Source organism: Equus quagga, chromosome 10 (assembly GCF_021613505.1).
Source record: "Equus quagga isolate Etosha38 chromosome 10, UCLA_HA_Equagga_1.0, whole genome shotgun sequence".
Lineage (NCBI taxonomy): Eukaryota > Metazoa > Chordata > Mammalia > Perissodactyla > Equidae > Equus > Equus quagga.
This window is the reverse complement of record NC_060276.1, coordinates 5,557,674-5,576,733: the sequence shown is the minus strand read 5'-3', so window position 1 is coordinate 5,576,733 and position 19,060 is coordinate 5,557,674. Positions and strand designations below refer to the sequence as shown.

The 19,060-nt window shown below is 41.2% G+C and overlaps 1 protein-coding gene across 1 annotated transcript in view; it reads left to right on the top strand.

Annotated features, from left to right (window-relative positions):
- AFF2 (ALF transcription elongation factor 2) overlaps window positions 1-19,060 on the top strand; it is a 158,285-nt gene that overhangs the window by 124,306 nt on the left and 14,919 nt on the right. The window contains exons 10-15 of the mRNA XM_046672537.1: window positions 1,546-1,835; window positions 2,906-2,969; window positions 6,412-6,548; window positions 14,363-14,434; window positions 14,783-14,876; window positions 17,199-17,251. Of these exons, the coding sequence (XP_046528493.1) occupies window positions 1,546-1,835; window positions 2,906-2,969; window positions 6,412-6,548; window positions 14,363-14,434; window positions 14,783-14,876; window positions 17,199-17,251 (710 nt within the window). The remainder of the gene's footprint in view (window positions 1-1,545; window positions 1,836-2,905; window positions 2,970-6,411; window positions 6,549-14,362; window positions 14,435-14,782; window positions 14,877-17,198; window positions 17,252-19,060) is intronic.

Here is a 19,060-nt window from a genome sequence, read left to right as displayed (position 1 = left end):
TATATAAAGCTGATTAAAGCAGAGCAGCTCAGATGGAAGGCAAGACAGAGAGTGCGCGGGTTCCAATGCTTCTCACCCAGGGATAACCCCAACGCCCTTACTGACGTGGAGAAGTCCAGCCTTGGTGACAGGGAAGATTATCTTGCCATTAACAGAAAGTGGGAACTGTTTTGGTTATCAATTTGGTTTCAAGGAAATTTGAGGGACTCATGGGCCATCTTGGTGCAACTATCCAGAGTTGGTCACTGTAGGTCTGGAGCTTTGGGAGGGAGGGTAAGATTGAGGTTTCCATTTGGGAGTTATCTGCTTATTGTTGGATCTGTGCCAGTGCATACAGGATTGGCAAATCCTGTCAAGGTCAAGAAGGAAGAGAGCTGAGGAATGAATCTGGGGGATACCAACCTTAGGGAGATACCAACTCAGAAGAGCAGAGGAAGGAAGAAGCACCATGGCAAGTATGGTCAGACATAGAACAGTCAGGATCATCCCACAGTTGCCAGATGGGGAGGGCAGAGTCTGCCATGGAACACAGCCCATGGTCTCGTGACATATACTGTCACTTAATTACAAATCTTTTTTTTTCTCCCCAAAGCCCCCCAGTATATAGTTCTATGTTTTAGTTGTGGGTTCTTCTAGTTGTGGCATGTGGGACACCGCCTCATCATGGCCTGATGAGCGGTGCCATGTCCATGCCCGGGATCCAAACCGGCAAAACCCTGGGCCGCCGAAGCAGAGCGCGTGAACTTAACCACTTGGCCATGGGGCCTGCCCCTAATTACAAATCTTACCACCAACTTTCTTCAGCTGGATCCCATTATTTATTTCCCATTATTTCTTTGGCAATGACAGTTCAGAGTGAAACTCGGAAGTCTCTTACTCATTTGATTTTTGACCTGGTGGAAATGAACTTTCACCATCCCAAGACTTCAAAATGAGGAGGCACTCATGTGGCATTCACTTAGCCGGAAAACAGTCAAGCTCCTCACATGAGGAAAAGGGCAGCTTCAGCCTTGGTCCCAGGGTGCTGACTGCTGCAGTACAATGCCTGGTTTGCTGGTACTTGCTGCACTGGATCTGGTATTGTGTAGAATGACCTGAGTACTTTACCTATGCTAGTGAAAGTTTCTGGGCTGGTTCCTTTATCAAATATATATATGTCAGAGTCATATCTCTCTCTCTCTCCCTCCCCCTCTGCCTCTCCCTCTCTCTCTCTCTCTATCCTTCCATCACGTTCCCCTTCCTCCCCTTCCCCTCACACATCCCCTACTGGATTTAGACCTTTGCAAATGGCTGTCTTCATGGGATGATGAGGCTATGTAATCACAGCACCTGACTAGTTTGGTGTTTGGTATCATCATAAAACATAAGCTCGTGATTCACGGAGTTCATAAAATATACCAGGGTCAACTACTTATCCTCAAGATGTGTGCATTGTGTTCTCTTCTCTTGCCTTGTTTCCTAGTGTGCTTGACAGTCATAGTATTTATGAAAAGATGTTCTCAAAAGCTGGACCTAATGGAAGCTATTTGTCCTCCTTTTTCCCAGGAGGGAGACACTCCAAAAAAGGCAGTTTCTGCCACCATCACTGTCAACAACACTGCTATTGCCACTGCCACTGTCACTGCTACTGCCATTGTCACCGCCACTGTCACAGCCACGGCCACTGCCACTGCCACTACCACAACCACTACCACTACCATTTCCACCACCACCTCTACCATCACTACTGGCCTCATGGATAGCAGTCACCTGGAGATGACGTCCTGGGCGGCCTTGCCTCTTCTGTCCAGCAGCACCACCAATGTCCGGAGACCCAAGCTCACTTTTGATGACTCGTATGTTGTCCTCCAGATTATCATGGACACAGTTTGGGAGTGGTGAATGGGGGGTGGGGGCAGTAGGGCTTTTCTAGCACCATGCATGTGTCACCCCACATAAGACCTCAGCAGCAGCTCCTATAGCCTTGAAAGTATATCCTTCCTCCCTGACATACCTCTATCCCCACAAAGAAACATCTTTGGCCCATTTTAATCACAGAGCTCTGTTACTGTTTCCAAAAGCAGATGCTTAATGCTAGATTGTTTTGTCCACTTTTTTCTTCTGTGACCTCAGAAGTTTGTGCCAACAAAGAGATTTACAGCTAGGTGTTGGTAGATCTGTTTGGACAACTGGAATGGTTGGGGTTGGAGGATGTGGTTATTTATCCTAGTGGGCCATTATGCACTTCAGATTTCATTTACAGGATTATTTCAAGGTTGGTTATTATAGAAATGATAACATTCACTTTCCCTTTTAGAGGCATTGTACAGTAGTCCCCCCTTATCCATGGGGAATATGTTCCAAGACCCCTAGTGGATGCCTGAAATTGTGGATAGTACCAAGCCCTATATACTCTATGTTTTTTTTTTTTCCTATACACACATACTTATGATAAACTTTAATTTATAAATTAGGCACGGTAAGAGATTAAAGGTGCTTTGGGGCCATTACTAAGTAAAATAAGGGTGACTTGAACACAAGCACTGCGATACCGTGACAGTTGATCTGATAAGCAAGATGGCTGCTAAGTGACCAGTGGGCAGGTAGCATGTACAGTGTGGATACACTGGAGAAAGGGATGATTCAGGTTCCCGGTGAGATGAAGTGAGACAGTATGAGATTTTATCACTCTACTCTGAACGGTGTGCAGTTTAAAACTTATGAATTGTTTATTTCTGGAATTTTCCATTTAGTATTTTCAGACTGTGGTTGACTGTGGGTAACTGAAACTGCAGAAAGCAAAACCATGAATAAGAGGGGACTACTGCATAGGAATGGATTTATAGCAAAAACATTTTTGGCTATTCAGTCGTTTAATGAAAAGAGGAAACAATGATTTCTGAAAGAGTTCGTTTTGTTTGTTTAGGGTTCACAATGCTGATTATTACATGCAAGAGGCTAAGAAGCTGAAGCACAAAGCTGACGCACTGGTAGGTTTCCTTCCTCTCATTGCTTTCCTCCCATTAAGGTATTATGGTTTGAAGGAAAACAAAGAAGGCACCTTACAACTAAGTCAAACTTTCTCATTGCTGCTCTGACATAGGGAGATCAGAGATGATTAATTCCTTAGCACTGTAATTCCCAAAGGCCTTTGCACTGTGTTGACCCAACAGTATTTGTTTTCCCACTGTTCTTTCCCTTACCCCAGCTTCAGAAGCTAAATGGCATATACTATTGTTGTTGTCTTTCAAGTGAATTTGAAATGACTTTTGAAACTGCCCTGGAGGAGGCGGGAGCTCCCAGTGATTCCAGTAAACCAGAACTGATGTGAGCAGGGAGAGGGTTGATGAGAGCTGGTTAAGTGGCCTCAAAAATTGGCTTTGGAAAACTCGGGTCTGTAGAAAAATTCAGCTCTTTGCTGCATTTAATTGTAGGTTTCCAGAGTGAGGCCCACAGGCAGGCTAGGACTCTGCACAGAGAAAGGAAGTTCTGTCATCTGGATTTCCCAGGACACTTGGCCCCGCTGTCTATAAGGGTTTTGGCCACCATGATCAGCGATGAGGTCAACATGTTGAGTTGTTTGACTTGATTGATCCTCGTAACAAGGGGTCTCAGCCACATGTTACAATCGTTTGAGAAGCTTTAAAAATAACCCTGATGCCCAGGCCACACTCCGGACAAATGGAATCAGAAATTCCTGAGACCGGGACCCAGGCATGGGTATAAAAGCTCCCAGGTGATTCCCAACACCAGTCAAGATTGAGAACTACTGCCCTCCATAAGGCCCTAAATTCAGGCTCCTCGCCTTTGACTAAAGCCCAGCACACTTAGAAGTCTCAGTTCAACCCCACTGTGTTAAAAACAATATCCTCCATCATTGTATTGTGTCCAGCCAAGAATTAGCTGTCACGTGGTGTTTGACACCGGGAGGCCTGTCATGGAGTACCACGGCAGTCTCTGCACTATGACTTGTGTGTGGCCCTTGCATCTGCCACTTCCCTACTTTCTGTCATTTTCTCACTGTGGTCCAAATTGCTCAGCTATTGTCTTCAGCTAACCTTTCTAGGGTGTGAACTGTCCCTTGGAAACACTTATCCCCTGTTCCTATAGACAAAAATGACAATGCAGGCTGGGTGCCAGCTCCACTAGAGATGCTAGAAAGACTGTGCCTGTGACGACTGTGTGGGCAGCCAGAGATTTGGAAGGCATTGGGTAGGTGCTGCTGACTTGAAGACCGAAGATTTTCTCTAAATGTCTTCAACTCTGCAGCACTGCAGAAGGGCTCTGGAGTTTGTCCTCTGTCAAAATCAGGGCAATGGAGCTCATAGATGTTCTCTTGACAACCTGCTCCATGAGCTGATGAAGACCGGGATGCACATGTGAGACCGTGGCAGTGAAATGTTAGAAGAACTGAGAAAAATCAGAGCCATGGAGATACATACATATGATTAAAAATCAACATCACTCTCTATCTTCCAGGGTTGTGTTTATGTGTCCCCCCAAAACCACTTTCGGTCTAATCTATTTAGAGAATGCATATTCAATTGGGGAGTTTCTGCACCCATGGGGGGCAAAAATTGGTTTTGGGGAGGTGAGGTGAAAAAGTCTTAGATATTGCAATGGTGTGCAACTCTCCAAATGGCCACGGTACACAAAGACATAATCAGTGTATCTTTGGTATTAAAGTTTCAGTGGGGGTGTGTGAAAAAAATATCTAAAAAAGCTCCCTTGGTGGTGGGTATGGGGTAGCGATAATGAAAAAACAAAAAAAGGCTGAGAAAAACTCATTTAGAGGAATATATATTTGCTAGGCTTATGTCTATACCAGTGCTGGAAGCCTTGTAGTTCAAGCCCTTAACCTTACATATGGGGAACCTGAGGCCCACGAAGAGGATATGACCTGCCCGCTAATTGCCACTATGGCCATGTAATCTTCTCTCTTGACCTCAGTTTCTCTTTTTGGAAAAAGAGAGGTTCGGGCTAGGAGATCTTTAAGGATCCTTCCAGCTATGGTTTTGTGAATGAAAAGTCATTTTCAAAAATCAGGATGTAAAGATTAGTTTCCACTTGAACAGCCAGTCAGAATGAGATGACCTAAGGAAATTATCTTGTAAGGCAAGAGAAGAGGGCAATAGTTTGCATATACACACATGAGTTTTCATAAAATCACTTTGAATTTGGTTGAAACCGATATTTTTTCCACAACAGCTTACAGAAAGGAAGCCACAGAATTCCTGCAGTACATAAAAGCTGAAGAATATTTATTGTAAAGAGAGTCATTTACAACAAGAGATTCTGCAGGGCCTGTAACTCATCATTTTATAGTTGCACTTAATCCTTTGCTAGAGACAGCTACTCTACCATTTTGAGAATTGAAACCTTCACAGTTGCATAGCAAATATTTTGATAAAAGGTATACAAGGAAATTAAAATAGCTAAATCTGCGTTATGTTGGTTCTTTAACATAAAATTCCATATTAGTGGAATTCTTACATCCAGCTATCAAAAATTGAAAATGTTAAATACTGTTATAAAATACTCACTATAAAAATGTCATATATAATATTCATTACACATAAAAAAGAAATCAGTATGTCTAAGTCAGTTTAATCGTGACCATTATCAGGGCTAAAACCTTTTGCAATAAAATTTTACTAAACTAAAATATTTAGTAGTGCTATATTTTTTTACTTTTTGACACACTATTTCAGACCATCATTTACAATGAAAGTGATGTGATTATTGTCAACAGTCACACTGCAGCTTCACATTTTTCATGACAATAGCATCCATTTGTTACTCTTCTCCTGGGGCTGGGCTTGATGTGCCCGCGAAGAGTTCCAGGTGAAGACTGTGTGCATCTGTTGTCCGCAAGGCTTATGGAAAGCATAGTTTCACTGCAAGCTCTGTGTGTAGGACACTGCAAGGACCAGGCTAATACATTTAGTGAATTGAAACCAGTGAAGGCAGTGATTTTCATTCTGGTCCACCAAAAAGATCATAACAACAACAATAATACCATAACTATGATAATACCAACATACATGATACTTTGGCTGCATTTTTCTCTTCTCAACGAGCCTCAGTGTCATTACAATAGAACCTTAAATCAGCTACATCATTGTCAATACAAATTCATACATTATCCCCACTCTATATCTGAGTTTCTCAACACTGGCATTTTTGTCATCATGGGCAGGGTAATTCTCCACTGTGGGGCTGTCTCGTGCATTGTGGGATGTTTAGCAGCATCTTGTGGCCTCTGCCCACCAGATACCCCCTGTCCCTAGTGGTGACAACCAAAAATGTCTCCAGACATCGCCAAATGTTCCGTGGGGGAGGGGTGCAAAATTGCCCCAGGTTGAGAACCACTCCTTTCTATGTGGGAGAAAAGAGAGAACATCATGTTGACGAGCGATCTTCCTGTTTCAGTTCGAGAAATTTGGCAAAGCCGTGAATTATGCGGATGCAGCTCTGTCCTTCACCGAATGTGGCAATGCGATGGAGCGCGACCCTCTGGAAGCAAAGTCTCCGTATACCATGTACTCCGAGACTGTGGAGCTCCTCAGGTTAATGGCCTTTCTGCAGCCATCTTCCTAGGCTCATTTCAGTCACAATTAGAAGCTGCTATGTTTTTTAAAAATATCATTTCCACATAGTAATGATTTGTCCAAGGCATTTTCTTCTTAGAAGTCATCATAATTAGTTCTTGCCATTTTATTAGTGTCATGGAAAATTTATAATTGATGGACACTGCTTTTATAAATTATCCCCTTCAGAGGTTATAATGCGAATGTTGTAATTTGCAATATTCATAAGATTAAAAGGGAAACATAGTGGGTGGAAGTATAATAATTTCACCGTTTGGCATCAACACTTGTCTTTTCAGTGCAGTTCTATAATTCAAAAGAAGTGGTGCTATCAGGATTTCTGTTACAAACCAGGTTTTCTAAGAATTTCTGCCTTGGTTATTAAAAAGGGAGGGAGCACTGTTCCAACACAAAGTTGGTGTTTAAGGCCGCAGGTGTGGAGTAGAGTTTCCATGCATCTGGAATTTAAGGGAAATGGGCAAAGTGGTAGCAGGGGGCGGGGTAGAGATGAGACTATGAAAAGGTGTATTAACTGCACAGATTATTGGTTTCATTTGCATTTTAAATGAAATTTTCTGGCCTGTTGGTCATGGTGGAGTAGAATTTGTGGGTAATCAAAAAAATTCCTGGAAGAAAGAGAAAGAGAAGAAATAATATCCATTCTAATGTTTTTCCGTAACCTGCAGATATTTGTAAAATAATTTAATCCACCTCTGAATAGTGGCTAAGCACCATCATTCTCTGGATGAACTACATAATTGCTTTTGATTGAGTGAGTGCCTCTTCACCTGAGAGGCCCTTATATCCCGGTCACCTCCGGCTCGATTAACTGATTAATCAATAATGCCAGGCCTGGTTTTTACTGTTGCTGTATCTGCATAAACTGTTACAAATCTGAGCACACTTGTACCTAAACCTTCAGACAAACATTGGACAAATTTAGCATGCATGTTTTCCCAGGAAGCATTCCAAAAGATCAAAACAATTTTTTCTTAAAAAAACAACTATGTTCACATGGAATCAGAAGATTAAGTTAAAATCACAAAAGTAGGGAGATTATGAGGAAAGCTCCAGCCTTGCCTTACCAGTGAGCCATCTATGGCTTTTCGCTGCTCTGAGATGAAGTGTCTCTCCAACTTACTTCACGTACTGTGAAAGCTATCACCCCCGTTCTGTAGCTTTCAAGGGGAAATTGATTTCTCAGTGTCTATTCAAGGCTGTCTGCAATTGTCAAAGATGCACAAGATGAAGATTCTGATAAAAATGATAAGGATTCAAAATTGAAGGGAAACATTAATGAAAAAACATGAAGAACATCAATGCCCGCTATTCATCCCAAAATGCAAAATAAAATAAGGCACTTTTTAAATTAACAAGAAAATGTAAAGATGTTAATACCTAGTGTTAGCACACACACAAAAATAGTGGTGAACTAGGACTCTTCTATGCTGGTGATGGGGGTGGAAATTGGTCATTATGACTTGAGAGCAGTTTAGCACTGTGTAGGGAAACCTACGCAAGTGACCATCTATATCTTTTGAGGCAGTAAGACAACTTCCGGAAATTTGAATTTCCTGTACTGAAGAAAATAATTGTATGAGTAGAACGAGTTATCTGTACAGTGTTCAGTTTGGCATATATTATAGCACACAATTAGTAGCACACCAAATAGTCAATAATAGAAGAGTAATTAATTACATCGTAGTACACTCAACCGACTACTTTGCTGCCATTGAAATGCAATAATGATGGAGACTATGTAGCTGCATGGAAATGTTTATAATATGTTGTTAAAGTAAAAGCAAGCTACAGAATTATATACACACGACATTCCTGCCCATGAAAAGCATGTTTCTGCATGTGGACCAACCTGAAAGGGAAATGAGATCAGAGCTGTTAATAGGGGGGTAAAATTATGGGTGTTTAACTTCTCTCTATATCTTTCTTTTTCATTAATTTTCTTTTAGGAAAACACACGGTCTCTTAAAATTACAAAGCAAGGGGCCAGCCTGGTGGCATAGTGGTTAAGTTCATACACTCCGCTTTGGCGACCCAGGGTTCACTGGTTTGGATCCTGGGCATGGACCTACGTGCCACTTATCAAGCCATGCTGAGGTGGCGTCCCACATATAAAGCACAGGAAGATAGGCATGGATGTTAGCTCAAGGCCAATCTTCCTCAAATATATATATATATATATATACATATATATATATATATATGTATATATATACATATATATGTAAAAGCAAGACATCACATTTCATTTTTGGTAAAAATGCAATGTGAATCATTGAGTAGTACTCATTTCCATTAAAAAACCTTCTTTTTTCTTAATTGTTCACAAAAAAATTCTTTTTTTTAAGCACAGTTTTGTTTTGTTTTTTTCATTACATGATAGTTTACTCCCCATAGGAGTATGTTTCAGTGGAACCTGGTGAAAGTCAATGGAGAATTTATGGACATTCACTTTAAAGTCGATAGTTTTGGGGGCCGGCCCAGTAGCGCAGCAGTTAAGTTTGCACGTCCCGCTTCGGCGGCTCAGGGTTTGCCAGTTCGAATGCCGGGTGCAGACATGGCACCACTTGGCAAGCCATGCTGTGGTAGGCGTCCCACATATAAAGTAGAGGAAGATGGGAACGGATGTTAGCTCAGGGCCAGGCTTCCTCAGCAAAAAGAGGAGGATTGGCAGCAGTTATCTCAGGGCTAATCTTCCTCAAAAAAAAAAAGTCGATAGTTTTCAACTTTATTTTGAGTTAATTGTAAATTCACATGCAGTTGTAAGAAATGATACAGAAGGTTCCTGTGTACCCTTCACCCAGTTTCTCCCAACAGTAACATCTTGCATAACTGTAGTACAGTCCTACAACCAGGACATGGACATTGATATAATCCATGGACTTTATTCAGATTTCACCAGTTTTGTTTTTGTTTTTTTCAGATTTCACCAATTTTACATGCACTCCTTTGTGTGTCTCCTCTCTCTATATATATATCTATGTATATATATAAATATATAGTTTTGGGTTTTTTAATTTTTTTAATTTTTTATTTTTTTAAGTTTTTATTGAGATTATGATAGTTTACAACCTTGTGAAATTTCAGTTGTACATTATTGTTTGTCAGTCGTGTTGTAGGTACACCCCTTCACCCTTTGTGCCCACCCCTCACCCCACCTTTTCCCTGGTAACTACTAATCTACTCTCTTTGTTTACGTGTTTAACTTACACATATGAGTGAAGTCATACAGAGATTGTCTTTCTCTATCTGGCTCATTTCACTTAACATAATACCCTCAAGGTCCATCCATGTTGCTGTGAATGGGATGATTTTATCCTTTTTATGGCTGAGTAGTATTCCATTGTATGTATATATACCATATCTTCTTTATCCAATCATCAGTTGATGGGCACTTAGGTTGCTTCCACGTTTTGGCTGTTGTAAATAATGCTGCAATGAACATAAGGGTGCATGGGGCTTTTGGAATTGCTGATTTCAAGCTCTTTGGATAGATACCCAGTAGCGGGATGGCTGGGTCACATGGTATTTCTATTTTTAATTTTTTGAGAAATCTCCATACTGTTTTCCATAGTGGCTGCACCAATTTGCATTCTCACCAGAAGTGTATGAGGGTTCCTTTTTCTCCACAACCTCTCCAACATTTGTTACTTTTTGTTTTGGTTATTTCTGCCATTCTAACGGGTGTAAGGTGCTATCTTAGTATAGTTTTAATTTGCATTTCCCTGATGATCAGTGATGATGAGGATCTTTTCGTGTGCCTATTGGCCATCCGTATATCTTCTTTGGAGAAGCCATTTTTTGATTGGGTGGTTTGATTTTTTGTTGTTGAGTTGTGTGAGTTCTTTATATAGTATGGAGATTAACCCTTTGTCAGATATAAGACTTGCAAATATTTTTTCCCAATTGGTGGGTTGTTTTTTTGTTTCAATCCTGTTTTCCCTTGCCTTGAAGAAGCTGTTTAGTCTGATGAAGTCCCATTTGTTTATTCTTTCTATTGTTCCCTTGTCTGAGAAGTCATGGTGTCCAAAAAGATCCTTTTGATGCTGATGTCAAAGAGTGGACTGACTATATTTTCTTCTAGAAGCCTTATGGTTCCAGCTCTTACCTTTAGGCCTTTGATCCATTTTGAGTTTATTTTTGGTGAATGGTGAAAAAGAATGGTCAATTTTCATTCTTTTAAATGTGGCTGTCCAGTTTTCCCAGCACAATTTGTTGAAGAAACTTTCTTTTCTCCGTTGTATGCCCTCAGCTATTTGTTGAAGATTAGCTGTCCATAGATGTGTGGTTCTATTTCTAGGCTTTCAATTTTGTTCCATTGATCTGTGTGCCTGTTTCTGTACCAGTACCATGCTGTTTTGATTACTGTAGCTTTGTAGTATGTTTTGAAGTGAGGGATTGTGATGCCTCCAGCTTTGTTCGTTTTTCTCAGGATTGCTTTATCGATTCAGGGTCTTTTGTTGCCCCATATGAATTCTAGGATTCTTTGTTCAATTTCTGTAAAGAATGTCATTGGGATTCTGATTGGGATAGCATTGAATCTGAAGATTGCTTTAGGTGTTATGGACATTTTCACTATGTTTATTCTTCCAATCTACGTGCATGTAATGTCTTTCCATCTCTTTATGTCGTCATCAATTTCTTTCAGGAAAGTCTTGTAGTTTTCGTTGCATAGGTCTTTCACTTCCTTGGTTAAATTTACCCCAAGGTATTTTATTATTTTTGTTGTGATTGTGAATGGGATTGTGTTCTCGAGTTCTTTTTCTGTTAGTTAGTTGTTAGAGTATAGAAATTCTACTGATTTATGTATGTTGATTTTATACCCTGCAGCTTAGCTGTAGTGGTTGATTATTTCTAATAGTTTTCCAATGGATTCTTTAGGGTTTTCTATATATAAGATCATGTTGTCTGCAAACAGCGAGAGTTTCACTTCTTCATTCCCCATTTGGATTCCTTTTATTTCTTTTTCCTGCCTAATTGCTCTTGCCAAAACCTCCAGTACTATGTTGAATAAGAGTGGTGATAGCGGGCACCCTTGTCTTGTTCCTGTTCTCAGAGGGATGGCATTCAGTTTTTGCCCATTGAGTATGATGTTGACTATGTGTTTGTCATATATAGCCTTTATTATGTTGAGGTACTTTCCTTCTGTACCCATTTTATTGAGAGTTTTCATCATAAATGGATGTTGGATCTTGTCGAATGTTTTCTCTGCGTCTATTGAGATGATCATATGGTTTTTGTTTCTCATTTTGTTAATGTGGTGTATCACGTTGATTGACTTGCGGATGTTGAACCATCCCTGTGTCCCTGGTATAAATCCCACTTGACCATGGTTTGTGATCTTTTTAATGTATTGATGTATTTGGTTTTCCAGAATTTTGTTGGGGATTTTTGCATCTATGTTCATCATTGATATTGGCCTGTAGTTTTCCTTCTTTGTGTTGTCCTTGTCAGGTTTTGGGATCAGGGTGATGTTGGCTTCATAGAATATGTTAGGGAGTGCTCCATCTTCCGCAATTTTCTGGAATAGTTTGAGAAGGATAGGTATTACATCGTCTTTGAATGTTTGGTAGAATTCTCCAGAGAAGCTGTCTGGTCCTGGACTTTTATTTTTGGGGAGGTTTTTGATTACAGTTTTAATTTCTTCACTTGTGATTGCTATATTCAGATTCTCTAATTTCTTCCTAATTCAGTTTTGGGAGGTCATAAGAGTCTAAGAATTTATCTATTTTTTCTAGATTGTCCAATTTGTTGGAATATAGTTTTTCACAGTATTCTCTTACAATCTTTTGTATTTCTGTGGTATCTGTTATGACTTCTTCTCTTTCATTTCTAATTTTATTTATTTGAGTCTTCTCTCTTTTCTTCTTAGTGAGTCTGGCTAAGGGTTTGTCAATTTTGTTTATATTCTCAAAGAACCAACTCTTTGTTTCATTGATCCTTTCTACTGTCTTTTTTGTTTCAATTTCACTTATTTCTGCTCTAATTTTTATTATTTCCCTCCTTCTACTGACTTTTTATTTTTTCTTTTTTGAGGAAGAGTTGCCCTGAGCTAAAATCTGCTGCCAATCCTCCTCTTTTTGCTGAGGAAGACTGGCCCTGAGCTCACATCTGTGCTCATCTTCCTCTACTTTATACATGGGATGCCTACCATAGCATGGCTTGCTGAGCAGTACCATGTCCGCACCTGGGATCTGAACCGGCAAACACTGGGCTATAGAAGTGGAATGTGTGCACTTAACTGCTGTGCCGCCAGGCCAGCCCCTAAATATATAGTTTTTTTATGTTTTCTGTAAAGTTATGTCTGTGTATAGTTTTTCTTTTGAGAGAAGTTTCAGTTGGGAATAAAACGAGCTAAAGCAACTATGTCTTCTGGTCCATTTAGGCAATTGAAGCTCCACTATCAAATCACTTCCAAAGTGGTTGCAATTAGAGGGTGGCTGTGATATGAACATAGTTTTTAGTAGTATAATATTATGTTGCAGATATTTTTATTACTCTTTCCCCGACAGCATGCTGGCTACAGAGAAAGAGACCCATTTTCTTCATTCAAGTAATTATAGTTGCTCTGAGCCTTGGGAATCTGCAACAGAAATGTATGTGTGAAAACAAGTGGGGCACCACAATGACTTGACATTTCAGTGATCCAATTGTCAAAGATAGTTAGATTTATTACATAATAAAAATCCTGTTGCTTAATATTGCAACAAGAGGAGGCACTCACATCAAGTGCACAGACCCTTTTGTTGGAAAATGTTCACTCAACAGAACTGGAACAATAACCAGGAAGCAGGGTGGATAGAACATGTCAAGGAGCCGCAGAGTCTTGGGGGGCGAGCCCAGGGGTGCTGGTGTTCTGGGAAGGCTGCTGAACATGAGGAGTACATGGTACAAGCACAGCGTCGCTGCAGGCTCTCCGTCACCTTTTCATAAATGAGAACTAGCCCAGGATGCCTGCACACTTTCAACCTCCTTCTGCAACACTGAACTCCGTTACTTATTCCACCACAAGTACCTGTGAAATTGCATTAAAGCTCAGACAATGATTTTATGCAATGAATTGATTTTCAAGAGTCTAAATGCCCAGAATGGAATGTGCTCAGCTAGAAGAATAAAATGGAAACTACTCAACCTTCGATCACCCCAGTGTGGAACAGTAACAATTAAAGAGAATGGAAAGACAAAATATACAAGCACCATAAATTAAGGGCGCATAGACCTTCAAATGCTGTGACATCGACCTTCCCTTTAAAAATAACAAAACCGCTTTCCATAGAAATATATTCTAAACCTGAGCCATTAGAAAAGCCTTTTTAACTGTCTGATTGCAGCCTCCCCATGCTCATGTCAGACGTAGTTGTGTATTATTTACCTCATCTGTCATAAACTCCACTGAGACTGACATTTGTGTCCATCTCTCATTGAAAAGCAATAATGTTTAGCTAGCATGTTCCTAGAAACAGTGTTTCGTCAGCATTTATATACACACCAAACTAAGGGTAATTCCACAGCACTGTCCTAGAATGTGGGCTCCGGTTTTAGCTGACTTCTCCAGAGTTAACTTCTGTATGTCACATCAGTGCTATTGTGGCTCTCTCTGATCATCATTTTGTCTATGTTTTCAGGAAAGCATGCTTTTGCCCACATGCCCTTATCAGGCCTCCTGCCCAGAGCAGAGGTGGGGTTAATGCACTCAGGAGTGAGAATACCAGTGACTTTGGGGCTTTCTGAAGGGTAATACAGATTCCACGTGAGCTTGTCCTTTCTCTTCAAAGGTATGCAATGAGACTGAAGAACTTTGCAAGCCCCTTGGCTTCAGAAGGGGACAAAAAGCTGGCAGTATTATGGTAAGTCTCATGGAGGCTACAAGGAAACAGCTGAAATGTCGCAGAAGGATTTGGAAACTCCAGATCAACTTAAGCTGCTTACCCCAGATCATTATTCTTGTTTTCCATTAAACTATTAAAGGATAACTAATGGATTTCTTCAGTCGCTGACTAAACATTTACTCTCCTAATTTACACCCTTATCAAGATGGGATTTTAATGCTTACCCCTTTACTTAATTTTTTTTCTTTTACTTATGTTCCTCAATAACCATAGGAGAGTAACCACAAAATATAAATCAGCATTTTTTATAGTTTATAGGTTTCATTAAGCACTGGCATTAACATAATCCTTTCCTCATCACCACAGCTACCGATGTTTATCACTTCTCTACTTGCGGATGTTTAAACTGAAGAAGGACCATGCTATGAAGTACTCCAGATCACTGATGGAATATTTTAAGGTAATCTTTATTTTGTATAATTTATAGGTGCCGGGTAAATGAAATCTCTAATGAGACATAGCAGGCATGTTAGTAAATGTCAAGATTGTTGTTGCCAAAGGCTTAACCTCCCTCATCCTGGCTGCCCATAGTCCTCCCACCTCTGCTTGGGGCTCAGTGGAGAGCTTAGGTTTGATTTGATTCCAGGGAGAGAAGGTACACTTGTGCAATCCCCTGATTATTCTCCAGACTGACCAAATGGCCCTTGGCAGTCAGGGGGCTTATGCCTTCTGTCCCACTCTGCACAGTGGACCCACCAGGGGACACAGCTTGTGGCTGTGGCTATGGTCAGTCTCATGTCAAAGGAGAAGCCAACCCAGAGATTTCTCAGCAGTGAGAGAAGTCACTGTGGCCACTCTGGGCTCTGGAAGGATAGTCACACCCATGGGAGTCCTTTGGTTATGGAGAGTCTTGGAGTGTAGTGATTGTACTTTAAGACAACTGAATGCTTTGGTTACCAAAATAAACACATAAACAACAAATAAACAAATAAATCCATCGTTTAGGGAGCTGAAGTTTTTTTTAATTTTCAAGCAAGAAAAGATATTTCAACTGCAAAAATGCAATGCCAAAATTTGGGAATGAGCCTAGATGAAAACTGCAAGCAGCAGCCTGGTGCTAGGCAGGGCCACTGTACCAGTTGTCACTGGCTTGATCCATGGGCCTTCTGCTACCTCTGTCCCCCAACACTGGTCATGACCTAGAGTTGAGAAGACTCAGGGCTCCTTCTGCTGGGCAGATCTCAAAAGAAAAAGACAATTTTATTATTATTATTAAATTTTTTACCAAGTGCATGAGACTGCTTGGCCAAATTGCACCAAAGCAGTTGTTTGAAATGAACCAAATCTTGACCTTACATCAAACATCCAAACCCAGCGTGTGGTGGTGCACAGCTATACGAGGACACCGACAGTAGGGAAAAAGAGTGAGTTCGCCAGCTATTACATGTTGTGGCCATAATGCCATAAAGCTACTGCTCATGTAGGTGGACAGGGTCAACTACAACAGCTGCCCATCCCTTCGTATGTCTGCAGTCTCAACCTATGCTCTAGAAGGGTGGTTCTTGAACTTGAGTGGGCATCTGAATCCTCTGGAGGGCTTGAGAAAGCCGAATGCTGGATCTTATCCCCATAGTGTCTTGATTCTGTAGGCCTGGGACAGGGCCCGAGAATTGGCATTTCTAACAAGTTCCCGGGTGCTGCTGATGCTGTTGGTCTTGTGAGAGAGCCAGTGCTCTAGTATCTGTCCTCTTTGGCCTGTCCTGTGTAGCTTTCAGGGCATTGCAAAATACCAAACAGATGTTGCATAACTCACTCCTCCAGCAACGCGTTTAGCTTCTTTGAGGTTAAAAACTGGAGTCTGCAGAATGCACCTTGGGTATGAGTCTCTGCTGCTCCAGAGAAATGGCGCATTCTCATTGGGCTTCTGAAAATGCAGATGCTCTTGCTAGCACCCCTTTTGCAAAGGGGGCTGGGCCGGAACCCAAGAGGCATAGGAGGAGCATAACTGGGGTGTGACTGTGAAGAGGCAGGCCTGAGTCGGGCTCAGTAACACAGGCGTCCTAGCCTAGTGCTGTTTGGGCTCCAACATGGTGAGGTCAATGTCCTATTGTAGTGGCACTGAGTGTCAGACTTCCCTGTGCTTCACGAGGATACAGGAGGCCCATTCTTTAAACCAGCCCAGTGGCATCAGAGGGAAAAAGAATTTTTAGTGCTCCATCGCAACGCAGCCCTGGACCAGTTGTACTGCTAAACAGGGAAAACTGTCAGCCATGAGGATTTGTATGTAAAGATAGCAAATCAAGGTTATTCATGAAAAAACAAACCAAAAGATGCTGCTTGCTCCTGGCACATTCCTGGGACATCAGAAATTACAGCCCACCCTGCATCCCAGGGAAAAAGTTTGCAACTGGAGCAAAAGGTGAAAAGCTTGTCTGTACTCTGAAGAGCTTCTTTTGCAGAATAAATTTCAGATGAGGATAATTAAACCACTTCTTGGCAAACCGAGTCTGATTTCGCTGGGCCTCTTAGTGTATAAGATCTTTCATCAAGTGACTTTCATGGTCCTGATTGGAGCCCACTAATTATCCTAACCAGCTATTTTCATCGAGTATGCGTCGTGGTGTGCTGACGTGCACATACACACCAGCTCTGCTAGGGAAACAGGAGGCATCCCGAAATGCTGCAATCAATATTAATGTCCTCGAAATCACACTTCCATCTGTTTCTGAATTAATAAAACACAAAATAGATGTCCTTATTTCTCTCTCTCTCTCTTTTTTAGCAAAATGCTTCAAAAGTCACTCAGATACCATCTCCATGGGTAGGCAATGGAAAGTAAGTATCTTATGAAAATTGCTTTTACATGAAAATCAGTGATTTAATATACCCTAAATATTTTGCATTGACAGTTAGGAAATGAAGGCTCAGATCTGAGACTACAGTTATTTTTGTGCACACAAAATTCTGGTCAGGTTTCAGCTAATGGCGGGACAGAAAAGTTTAACATGATGTGATTCCAAATTTCTTCAACTTGAAGCCAAATTATGGGCATAAAAATATCTGTTAATGAGATGGCAAGCACCATGCCATTTCAGAGAGGCAGGGTAAAGTGAACTCCACTGCAGTGATTTTTCAATGATTCATTCAGTAATGAAAGACCAATGAAATAGTCATTGATATATGGTAAGTGCTGTTTAATAAAACCAAAGGCATAATAATGCTAAAAATGTGAAGGCACTTAGTCAGCCAATTATCTGAGCCTTCATGATGATTTTTATATTAATACTAAAATACCCTGACCTAAAATATGAAAGCATCTACTATAATGCTGATCTAAGGCTCAATGAACTTAGCAGCTCTTGCGGCCATATTTAGAGCTGTATGTGCTTGGGCCAGCTCAGTAGGGTGAGAGTCAGGAAACCATTGACCTGGGCCTGAGACTGTCCTTAGCTCCCAGGGGTAAGCTAAGTGAGCCCCTTCCTCTCTGTGGGCTTGTTTCTCCATCCCTGAAATGAAAGGGTTGGACCCGATGACTTCTGGGGCCCATCCGAAGAGATGTTCCTTTTAAGAGGGAGCTTTGGAATCCTACTTCTGTCTCAGCCATGAACTGGCTATGTGCCTGTGCTTACTTGCTTGAGCATCAGTTTCTCCTCTGATCCTAATACCTCCCTCACCACCCCAAGCCCACTTCCCACCAGTAGTGAGAAGGGAAACTAGATGACTGTAGATTATACTTTTGCAAAGAGCTGCTTTTACCATTTTTCACCATTTCAAAATTCTTGCATCTCTGATCAAAACACTTTCTTCAAGAGTTAGTAGTCTCCTCTGCCACTTTATAAATAACTACAAAGCACACTCCCAAAGCAGTGGGATGATGAACTCTACTTTGAGATCATAAAAACATTCAGAGGGAGGGAACACATCTATTAAAACCAATGTGTTAACTCAATTACTGTATTGAAAGGAAGTACAGTTTAAATTGTTGAATTAGGTCTTACGCTTATATTGATGAACAAAAGTGAAAGAACGCTTCTCTCCGGAAGTTCAGAAAATACAAATAACCAGTGAAAGGCCCAGAGAAAGCTATTTTCTCTGAGCACAGAGTAGAGCAAGGGCAAGTTCAGGTAAGCAACCATTAAAATCACTGGGAAAAAAAAATTGTCTTTTAATTCTGAAACGAAAGAACTGAAACACATCCTAAGCTTGTGAAGTCACATTACAACCTTCCTGAAATGATTTTTTAAGCACCTTCTGTCTGAAGAAAGCATCCTCCCTTGGGCAGGCCATAGAGCTTTGGAATGAGGCGACTCAAAATGGTCGCCCAGGGTTCCATCCCGTTCATTCAGCAGACACTTTGGGTGTATTCTATACAAGGGGCTGAAGACACAGCTGAATTCTTTGCGACACCTGCACTCCAGAAACACACAGTCCAGGGGAGGGAGGTGACAGGTATGAACAAAGCTCTGTGGAAGCCCAAGTGAAAGAGAGCTTGGACCTCCCTTGGTGGTAAGGGAGGGCTTCTTGTCTGCAAGCAAGACTATAGCCTGATTTCCCCAGTGGATGAGGCTGGCCGGCCCCACACGGGGCCTCTCACAGCACCTTCCAGAAGCAGCACCCTCTGACTTTGAGGGCTAGGGGAATAAA